Raw genomic sequence first — 11,552 nt, forward strand, 5'->3', positions numbered from 1 at the left:
AATTTTTGGTGTTCATATATATATGTAAATCCTTTTAGATTTATTTCAGCATTCAGCCACACAAATGTCTTAGTGTTTGTGATAGGGAAGCAGCAGATACATTTGTTTTGGCAACACTACTGCTCAGCTTCAGTTCACACATAGACTTAATTGCTATTCCACCTAGGTCAGAGAAACTTCAAAAGTAGTAATATACTGATGCCATTTTTTCAATAAAAACACTTTAAGTTAGCTAAAATAACTCTAGAACAGAAACTGATGCCTTTTCCTTGGTCCTAAAAATTAAGAATCAGACATGGTTAAGTGTTGCAGTGGGATTCTGAGACCTCTCTCCCAGTTTGGCTGGGTCCAGCATGGCGGAATAGATTGGGACAGGTATGATGGAGTCCCCAAAGACAGATTTTAATGATCACAGAGACCACATGGTCTGAGGGACTGCTTCCAAAAACCAGGGGACATGTCAAACTTAACAATGTATAGGGGTATCTGAGGGCAGGTATCCAATCGTGACCATGGATCAGGGACATGGCCTATTGTAGAATGACTCCATCAGCATTCCCCCAGCACCCCACCTCCCAAGTCGTCAGATTTATTTCCTCTGTGTCAGGAACCTGGTCCAAGGTATCGTCTATCCCAGCTAATTCAGTTCCCACAGTTAAGAGGTAAAGGGTTTTTACTTTGGTATTTAATAAGGATCTTTATGGTGCACCACTTTGCCAAGGTGGCAAAGTGCCACCAAAGTGCCTATCAAAATGCACACCCCTGGTAGATTGTGTTTGCATTTTTATAGACCCTGCAGATCACCATATCTAATAAAGATGCCTCGATGAGAGGCTTGAATGAATAGTGTGATATCTCCCCATCCTGAAGAACTTCCCCCTGGAGTGGCCTAATCTTAATTTACAGGATGTATTTTAAAGAGGACCTTGATTTCTCAAGATAGCATAGGGTTTTCTGGCTTCTGACTGTGAGGCCTCTGGGATGTTTGGTCTTCTGGCCTAACAGAATACCAGGATAATGCTAAATTATCAGATTTATGGAATTACAAGTATGCATGCTAAGAGCACTGAAGATATAAAAAAAGTATATAAATGGTATATAAAAGAAAAGGCAAAAAATCATCATGGCATCAAAACAGCTATTCAGCACCTGTGATTCCCATGATGCTGCCAAGAGTTCTATGATTTGCTGTGTTTGAGTTCCTGTGAAATCACAGTTGCTATTAAAGAGAAGTTCCTTCAAGTGTTGTCAGTTCAACATGCAGAGACAATATGTTCTTCTGCATACTCACCCACTGGTGTAATAAAATCTTTGTGAAAGAAAAAAATTCGAAATACTTATCCAAGCTCTAAGTCTCCTTCACTCAGACTACTGCCAAAGGTCGGTTTGTGTTGGGTGCTCATTTTGAAATAGGCTAAATCCATGCATGCATTCTGAAGTGCCTTCTGGATAGCTACAGGAAAATATGTTTTAGATACTGAGGATCAAGTGCAGAAGTACGGTTACCGCCTCAGCATGAAACCTACCCACTTCTTAGGATACATGTCTCAGGAATCACCTTATTCACAGTGCTATATTGTAACTTGAATTAGGCACTGAAAGTCTCTCATTTCAAAAATGTAACTACTGCAATGTTGCTCTGCACAGCTGAGACCTTCCTAACCTTGTCTTCCATTGGCTTTCAAGATTTGGTGTGTATTGGTTACATCTTTCTTAACCCTAGTTGTTAGGAAAACTCTAACCAACCAACCAGCCAACCAACCAACCAACCAACATCCTTACCTCCAAGTTAACCAATGCATTATGAGAGAAATCTAGGGATTTCAGGTGACTAATTTTTTTAGAGAATTTCAAGGAATCATTTTCTTCTGTCAGAAAGGAGCAAGGATGGCACATCACCTACTTCAGAGCAAAAGGGCAGGCTGGGTGGGGCATGACTTGTAATATCCATAACCTCAAAATATATATAAGAAAAGCAGGTATATATTCTACATGTTTTAATACTTAATTGGGTTAATACAAAATGTATGATGAAGCTATTCTGTAGTATCAAGAATTCAGTATTAAAAATAGGAGGCTTTAATTTCTTGTTGCTGCTTGAGGGGCTTTTTTTTGGTGTTTTTTTTAATGGTAGAACTAATAATATTAAATATAGTAGCCATTGCAAAAGGATGCTAGAAAGAACTATTATGTCTTTCAAATGCCACTTAATATAAAGCCAGCCCCTAATCAATACTCTGCATATCCACTCTCTTCCAGGATAAAATAACCTCTCTGCTTCCAACTTTTCCTTGAAAACAAGTATTTATAGCAGGTGCATATTATACAAATTAAATCACTCTCATACAGGAAGAACATACATCAGGTACACAGATCTGTGTTTGATCTTTACTAGGAAAAAAGCTATGGAACAATAAAAGGTCAGTTTCTAAGTATATGAGGGTTTTGCTCACATAGGAGTCATAAATATAACAATTTTTAATTTTTTTTTTCTTTTTTAATGTAGAGGTAATTTATGAGAGAGAAAGTGGATTGTGCATTCCCTGGGTTTTGTGGTAGTCTTGGGCCCATCTCTGCTGAACTCTATGAAGGTATTTCTGTAGGAACAACTATAAAGAAAAGTTATTAATTCAGTGCAGGGGGCATCCAGAGTAAAATCTAGCCAGGATACAAGAAACAAAGTACGTATTTCTAAACTGGGAACTCCTACTCTCAGTCTGTGTATCAGGCCTTACCTTTATCCCTCCCTTGATTTAACTCCACATGTAACATTTTCTTTTGTGAAGAATTTATAATTTTTAATGAGCTTAGTTTCCATATCTCAGAATGCTGTTTCCAAGTATCCTGGGATGTTAGAACACTACATTATTTTTGAAAACTTTGAGTTTTCAAGCACTGAATTATGAAAAACACTTTGTATTTCACATTACTCAAAGTTCAAGAAACAATTCAAAATTTACTGAAGTATGTCAATGACAATCTAAATTGAGTTAGCTCTTAAAGTCATCTGCATCCTAGGCTGCATCAAAAGCGGTGTGGCCAGCAGGTAAAGGGAGGTGATTTACATGCTTTGCTCTGGCAAGATCCCACCTGGAGTGCTGCATCCAGCTTTGGGGTCCCCAGCACTGAAAAGACATGGACCTGTTGGAGTGATTCCAGAGAAAGGCCACAAAAATTATTAGAGAAGCAGAACATCTTTCCTCTGAAGAAAGACTGGGAGAGTTGGGGTTTTTGAGCTGAACAAGGCTTCAGGGAGAGTCTTTTGTGGCCTTTCTGTACTTAAGGGGATTTATAAGAAAAATGGGGACAGACTTTTTAGCAGGGCCTTGTGTGATAGGAAAAGGGAACAGTTTTAAACTAAAAGAGGGTAGATTCAGACTACATATAATCAAGAAATCTTTTATGATGAGGGTGGTGAAACACTGGAATAGGTTGCCCAGAAAGGCAGTAGGTGTCCCATCCCTGGGAAAATTCAAGGCCAGGTTTGGGCAGGGCTCTGAGCAACTTGGTCATTGTGGGGGATTGGACTAGATGAGCTTTAAAGGTCATCCTTTAAAGGCCCAACCATAACCATTCTGTGACTCTCTGATCCATAATCTACCAATAGAGAGAGGTAAAGGGTTATTAATGTCAGCTCAGCTGAAACAAGTAACATCTCCTGCCACTACCTGCAAACACATGAAAGGGGGATTGGAACCAATGCAAATTTGTATGCAGGAATTCCAAGCCTTCTGGCATATTTAAAGGAGAAAGATAAGGCAACCTGAGGGCTTTTTACCCACAGCTTACAGTTGGCAACTTTTAAATCTTGCTCCTCCCCTATCAACCTTCTTTCCAGGTATGTTCTCCTGTTGCTTTATTCTGCATTTACTCTGGTAGTAATTTAATCAACTTTCATGGAATAACAATGAAACCAGAATTATGCAAGAACTTTTTGCTGGATTACCAAATTGAATTGTAATACTGCATGAGACAATAAACACCAGACATGGTGCAAAGTAGAAAGATACAGCACTAGAAATGAGAAAAAGAGAAAGAGTGATGAGGAAAGCAAAAACAAAGCACCCCCATATATCAACCACCTTTTAATTAAGCATATTAAGAAATCAAATTTAAGAGCATGTTTCTCTCCTTCAGTACTTTTATGTGATATACATACATCTGAAGTTACACATTCTGATTTTGTAGAGATTTATATGCCTAGAGCACACAAAACAAACTACCATCTAAAATGTAAGATGACAAGGGACTTAATGAATCAGCAAGCTATAGCTATTCTGGTTTATTTTGTACACAGCAGCTAAAAATCAGTTTGTTCTTGTGGTGTGGTTGGATTTTTTTCCCGGATGACTCTTGACCAGCAAAACACTATGCATTTCCTTTTGCTTGGGCACGTTTTACTGGCTGCATTTGTAGGCAAAACACAGCAGAGAGCTTATGATTAAATATTCAGAGAGGACAGTTAATCTGTAGTGCCAAAACTCCAAACGCGGGTTAATTGGTCTTCTGACATTAACCACGACGGTGTCATTTGATCAATGCACCAATTGGTGGTCAGGGCAGTGCCACCAGTTAAATTTTCCCGCATTACAGTAACTGCGGTCGCTCAGGTTTGCAGCGAGCGAGAGCAGCCCGTACTCGTCTCTGGCTCTGCCCGCTGCGAGGGGCTGTGGCGGGGCACACCGCATCTCCCACGGCCGCTCCCTGCTTCCCTGCTTCCCTGCTTCCCTGCTTCTCTGCTTCCCTGCTTCCCTGCTTCCCTGCTTCCCTGCTTCCCCTCCCGGCCCTGCGCGGGCACGGCGGGGCTGCGGGGCCGGGACGGGCGGCAAGCGAGACCGGGCGGGTCTGCGCCTATGGGGACTGCCGCCACTGGGACTGCGCTTCCACCCCAGCAGCAAACTTCAGGCGCTGCCAGCCGGTGAGGAATCCCTGCACTTGCCCTCCTTTGGGCACCCGTGCGTGCAGCGCTGCTAGCCCCTTGTCAGCTCTGCACTTGAAATGTTTCATTTGTTGGTGATGTGAAAAACGACGTTCACTTTCCTGGTAAATTTAAAAAGATTCAATAAAAAAGACAATAGGAGGCAAAGACCATAAAGCAAAGGGTTAAAACGGCCGTATGCTTGGGCGTTCTGCCAAGAACACACCTGGTGTTTTGGAAACACCCTTTAATACCATTTCTATTGCATCAACTTGATGCATGTTCATAGACCTTTATGCATATTCAAACTTTTCTATTAACTAGTTTACATTTTCCAGGAACTTTTTAGCATGGCCACTCCTTGGGTCCACCTTTATTAGAGCATGCATGTTTCTTGGCTTGTGGTTTTAATCTTCTTTTTATCATCTTTTAATTTGGACCTTGGTTTCTTTTTTCCACAGACAGTGAGTGTTGATAATCAGCAGAGTCCCCATCATCTGTTCATTGAATGTTATCCTAACTAAGCAGACAGTTCAAACATGCTATATCGACTATTACAGCAAAGCCATTTTAATATTATGCATATAGCATTCATCTCAATACTTGCGAAAAGCCAATATTATATGTATTTATAACAGTGATGAGAAAGTAATTACATTCTGGTGTAGAATTGTGTTATGACAGAAAATAAAATGTGTTTTAGCTTCATGGCCTTCCTGCATTTTTTTAAACATCTTGAGCTGTAATATGTGTATGGTCTGTGAATGCAGCTGATCAGTTTTTACAAAGTTTCAGTTTAAAATACCAAACTTATACCCAGGGTTTGTGAACAAGTCCTTAACATCCTCTAAACCATAACCATGTTGCATTACTATCTTCAACCTTGAAAGTGTCTTGTCTTTTTACCTGCCTGTACTGCCAGCCTTTTACAAAAATTATATAAAGACAAGATCTGTTGAGTACTGATTGTCTAACTGGTTTTATCTCTGTTGATCTTCCCAAAATATTTACATCATGTTGACTATGCCTCCGATATATTTCCTTTCAGTATAAACAGGGAGTCATTCTGTTGGTTTAAAGGGAACTGATAAATTATAAAGAGCAGATAAAAAGCCTGATTCTGAGTAGTGGTGAATTTCTTAAAGAGAAAAGAAACCAAAGCTCCTCACAAGATCTGATCTTTTCACATTATCTTCTGCCTTAAGAACTGGTAAGTGTAAAATCTGTACAGGTACCGTGAATCTGGACAGAGGGCCAGGACGTATGTAGTTATGCTAATGTGCAGTTGTGATATTACTACATTTCTCTATAACTTGAAATGCAGTTTATATAGTGTATCTTTGGCTGGTTATGATTTTTAAGGGATGTTAGGAAGAAGGAAGAAAAGCGACTCAAAGAGCAAAGTAGTTGCAGCATTAATATCCATCATTGTGTTTGTTAAACATCTGACTTGGGTGCTTTTTTCTCTGAATTCCTATACATTAAATAGCACCTTTATTTGGATTATACTCATGTCACTTGAAATTCCTGTCCAGCGAATCCAAACCCACAGAATCATTGGACATCTTGATTTGGAAGGAACCTACGATTGTCAAGTCCAGCTCCCGACTCCACACAAAGCAGCCTAAAAGCTGAACAGCGTCAGAGTGCTGTCGAAACGTTGAGCACTGACAGCTTGGGGCCATGACCACCTCCCTGGGGAGCCTGTGCCAGTGCTTGGCCACTCTCACAGTGACAGTCTCTTTTCTAATACTCAATCTGAGCTTCCCCTGACTCAGCTTTATGTCATTTCCTCACATCCGGTCACCAAGCGTTCTTTCTGCTTAGTAGGAGATGTTTTTTAAAGATGTTTTCCTGAATTTCATTTTTCATAGTAAACATAATTTTCCTTTTTGTAGCTCAAAGATCTTACCTTTTTTATTTGATCTACTTTAGGCCACCTGTCATTCTTTATGTTAGCTGTTTAGGGCCTAATTTTGTCACCACGATAATATATGGCTGTCTGTCCATGTAGGCTTTTTTCAATTCTTGTTCTGTTTTTGGAAATTGGATAGTGTTTTATTTCTAACAGAATATACTCATCAATCTATTAAAGCCATTATCAGTTACTTTGAGATTAGAGTGTAAAACAAAAGCTGAAAGGTGAAAGTTGAAAAGCAGCAGGTCAATTAATATAATTGCCTTTAAAATAACTTTTAAAAGTAGAGTCAGGTTTTTTCTCATGTTATCATCTTCAAAGCAACCAATCCGACACTTTTTTGCTAATAGATCTGGGAAGGATTTTTTCTATTTTCTTATGGTCAAGGAAAACTTTCAGAGATTGGATGACAGTTTTAGACCACTGTCTGTCCTAACTAAGTCAGACAGGAGGCATTTGGCATAGATCTGTCAAAAGTTTTGTCCAGATTTTAGTCTAATGCTTTTCTCAATTCAAGTTCTGTAAGTATTAAAGTAGATGTAAAAGAAAGTATTTACTGTGTGCATTTCCCATTCACCCTAAATTTAGGTGTATTTTTTTTCCCATTCTAACCATACTAATTTTACCAAGAATGAGAGGAAAAGGTTTTATAAAGTAATGGCTATAAGTAAATATACCAAGTATATTTGGTATGGTAGTCAGCACCATTTTCCTCTGCAGATGTCCTGATTTTGAGCAATACTTGATCATGTAATGTAGCCCATCTGAACTATTTTTCATCAGTGGAAATTCTAAGCAAACATTTTTTTTTCATGTTCAATGTTTCTATGGTTCATCATAGTAATGGATGCAACTACTAATAAATTTTCAGGTTATTCATGTTTTAGAAAATAATATTGTTTAGAAATAGAGAGAATAGTAACTTATTTCTACCATTAAAGAATTTTGCAATAAAAGTTTGTTAAAAGCTACTCTTGCAAGTTTAAAGCAGTCCAGTTAGTTCCCAGAGCGCCTTCAACTGGACATTAACCAGAGGAAAATGAAATGTTATTTTCCCAAAATCTGTTTGACATCCAAATCCTTTAAATTCGTATTAAAAACAAACCCCAATCCATATAAATCTGCTAAGAAGTCCCTGCAATTAAACAGTCAAAAGAGGATTTTGAGTAGCTGTTTGAAGTTGTTGATAGGAAAAACAAGATTCACAAGAAAATAAAATGGTTTTGTGCTGAGTTCTTTTTTTTTAGGTTGACTCAGGAAAAAAGTCTCCTGCATTTGTGTAGAAATTGCATTCTGCTCATGTACTGAAGGGTTAATGTGTCTAATCCATGTTCTGTTCAGTGGGATTTTTTCGTTAATCATAACTGTACAAATAATGTAAATTTTAAAATAAATTATTGCTTGTTACTCTGTGAAGGAAGCACAGGCGGAAGTATTTTGATGTTCTGCCAGTGTTCAAAAATTTCTCTTTAAATATAGCTTTAGGATGATAATGTCTGGGACTGTTTATATTATCTTTAGTAGGATTTCTCCAACAAACACATACCAGCCAAGGAGAACTCATTATGTTAAAACAGACATTGTAATGTATTTCCATGCATTGGGAGGATTTTTTTTTTTCATAGTGGAGATGTCCTTTTGCAAGCATACACAGTCCTGAACAAGGTGCTAAATGCTAAATTTGTCAGAGCAGTATAGATTGTGTCAGAAATTTTTATTGCAGTCAATATATTACCTACTTTAAATAAATTATGACAAAATAGGAACAGATTCATTATATTGCAAATGAAGTGACTCAAACACAGTACTAAGTACCAGAATTTTCACCATCTGAATGTCTCATTCTAATGTCAATTATTTTGGCCCCAAAACTGGCTGTTGTTTGTGCTCATGTTCCCTCTGCTCGGGACTGCTGCTGTTCATGAAGTGCTGATTTCCAGTGTGCTCTATTTGTTCAGCTGTCAAGAATAATGCATAGCCATTAGAAATTAATCTCTGTCTGTTATTCTAACATTCTTTTGCAGATCTCATGCAAGTGTATTCAAGGAAATTTCCAAATGCATTGCTAGAAAGTGGGACCCAATGGACAATATCTTTTCTTGATGATTGATTTCTTATCTGCTGTTTTTGCCTTTGAAAAATGTGCCCCAAAGAATTTCTTCCCGTGGAAGGCCTACAGGAAAACAATTTCTGAATGGAGTGATAGTAAAGCTAGAAAATACACAGTATTCAAGATAAAAGAGTACATTTTTCTCTTAAGAGTCTAATTTAGAGGAAAAATTAAGAAAATCCTAACCCCAGATTTATTGACCAGATGAAAAAGAGAGCATTGGAAGATACTGGGTAAAGTTTAAAAAGTCTACACAACGTTTCTGAAAAAATCTATGGATTGAAAATACTGGCATTAAAACAAATGTGTTACCTTGGTTTCAAACTCATTAAAACATTTTTGATCAGACATCTCATGTTCCAGGAAACAATTACCAGTATGGGTTGGAAAAAGAAAGACAGGAAGATTAAGGACACCTAAAAATATCTGACACTACATAATCATAAAATTATGCTATAAAGTGTAGCAACTTTGAGGATTGTGTAAGTGAATGGAATTCACTCTTATGTCTGTTTCTGAGGTTTGCCATACCAGATTAGGAGCCAGTTCTTGCTTTATGTGAGGCTGTTTCTTGGATGTCATGGAAGGGATCTCCCCATGCCCCCTAGTTCCAGGCATGGCTGGCTAAAGCAAATTCCTTAATACCTTGTTTGGTCATTTCTGAACATCTCCAAGGATGAAAACTCCATAGCCTCTTTGTGCACCCTTATCCAGTGTTTGACCATAGCAATGGGTTTTTTTTCTTATGTTTAAATCGTATTTCCTGAATTTCAGTTTATGCCCATTGCCTGTTGTCCATCCACTGGATACCACTGAGGAGAGTCTGGCTGCAGCTTTATATACAATGGGATTCTCACTCACCAGGTTTGCAGATGACACCAAGCTGAGTGGTGCAGGTGATGCAGGAGGGAAGGGATGCCATATAGAGGTACTCTGACACGCTTGAGCTAGTGGGCCTCTGTGAACCTCATGAAGTTCAACAAAGCCAAGTCCTACAACTTGGTGTGGGCGTTCCCCAATATCAACACAGACTGGAGTATAAGGGGATTGAGAGCAGGCCTGTGAAGAAAGATTTGAGGATAAATTTGAGGTACATGAAAACTTTGACATGACCCAGCAATGTGCACTTGCAGGCCAGAAAGTCAACCATATCTTTGTCTGCATCAAAAGCAGCATGGCCAGCAGGTTGAGGGTGTGGTTCTGCCCCTCTGCTCTGGTCTCATAAGACCCCACTTCTGGAGTCCTCAATACAAGAGAGACATGGATCTGTTGGAGCAGGTCTAGAAGAGGGCATGAAAATTATTAGAGGGAGGATGGAACACCTCTTCTGTGGAAAAAGAAGAAAAAAAAGAGCTGAAAGAAGTTGTTCAGCCTGGAGAAGAAAAAGTTCCAGGGAAACCTTATTGTAGCCTTTCAATATATAAAGGGGGTAATAAGAAAGATAAAGACAAGACTTGAACAGCCAGATCTGGTAAAAGAGACTCTTCCATTGGCAGAGTGGTATTGGATCTCTGAAGGTTCCATTCAACCCAAATCATTCTATGGTTATATGATTCTGAGATTCTGTACAGGCAGCCAGTAACAGGACAAGGGACAGAGGCTTTAGACTAAAAGAGGACAAGTTTAGAGGACAAGAAGTTAGGAAGAAATTCCTTACTCAAAGAGTGATAAAGCACTAGAGTAGGCTGCTCACAGAAGTTGTGAATGCCCCATTGCTGGAAGTGTTGGAGGCCAGATTGGGTGGGGCCCTGTGAAACTTGATCTTGTGGGTGGTATCCCTGCCCAAGGCACTGGGGTTGGAACCAGGGGATCTTTAAGGTCCCAGCCAACCCAAACCATTCCATGATTCTGTTATTGTATATACCATTCAGATATACATAAACACTTGATAAGGTCTCCCTTGAGCCTTCTCTGCTAAACTAAACCACAGCTCTCTTGTTCTTTCCTCATTTAAGTACCAGTCTATTTCCTTGACTCAACTGATACAAGCCTTCATTTCAATAAAAAGGGATGGTTTTGCAGGTCAATGATACAGTGCCAAAAATAATTTAGAGACTTGGGAAGACATTTCAGAAATCTAAAATCTACTTCCAGTTGCAAAGCCAAGTGTATATCTTACTGTGTTGTGTTTGGTTTCTAGAGAGAAAATAAATCCACAATGCTGGGGACTGATTCTCAGTTCAGATCTGTATTCTCCAGTGTGGTAAAGAATTAGTCAAAAATCAAAGTTGGATGTTTTTTTCCCTTAATTTTTCTATTTTTTAAAAATTTCTATAAGTTTTGTGTGCCTAATTCTTCTTAAAAATCCAAATTTCATTACTCAAATCATACAGGAAACAAGAATTCACCAATTTCTATTAAATTCTGACCAGTTCTAGTATGTACATATATATTTTATATGTATATGCATGTGTATATGTATGTAAATATAAATCAATAAAATCCTTATATTTTTAATTGTTGTTTTCTCTCTTGAGTTCTTTGGTAATTTCAGTTGCCTGCCAGAGATTATACTTTACTTTGATAACTGCTGAAATTCTATATACATTGAATGTGATTCAGAATTGATTAATTGCTTAAAGGACTAAATACATTCTGAAGAGTGA

General features: G+C 38.5%; 1 protein-coding gene across 2 annotated transcripts in view; it reads left to right on the forward strand.

The window, feature by feature from the left end:
• Positions 1-11,297, forward strand: part of TPPP (tubulin polymerization promoting protein) — an 83,798-nt gene extending 72,501 nt beyond the window's left edge. Inside the window, exon 5 of one of the 2 annotated variants that reach the window (XM_005525227.3) lies at positions 8,861-11,297. In XM_005525227.3, the coding sequence (XP_005525284.2) occupies positions 8,861-8,939 (79 nt within the window). In that variant the 3' untranslated portion in view covers positions 8,940-11,297. Of the gene's footprint in view, positions 1-5,379; positions 5,601-8,860 lie in introns of those variants that run through there. The other variant, XM_014254531.2, reaches the window with a different exon arrangement.
• Positions 11,298-11,552: the final 255 nt, after the last annotated feature.

This window comes from Pseudopodoces humilis, chromosome 1 (genome assembly GCF_049639895.1).
Source record: "Pseudopodoces humilis isolate 2021_Gansu_Grassland_sample_001 chromosome 1, ASM4963989v1, whole genome shotgun sequence".
NCBI lineage: Eukaryota > Metazoa > Chordata > Aves > Passeriformes > Paridae > Pseudopodoces > Pseudopodoces humilis.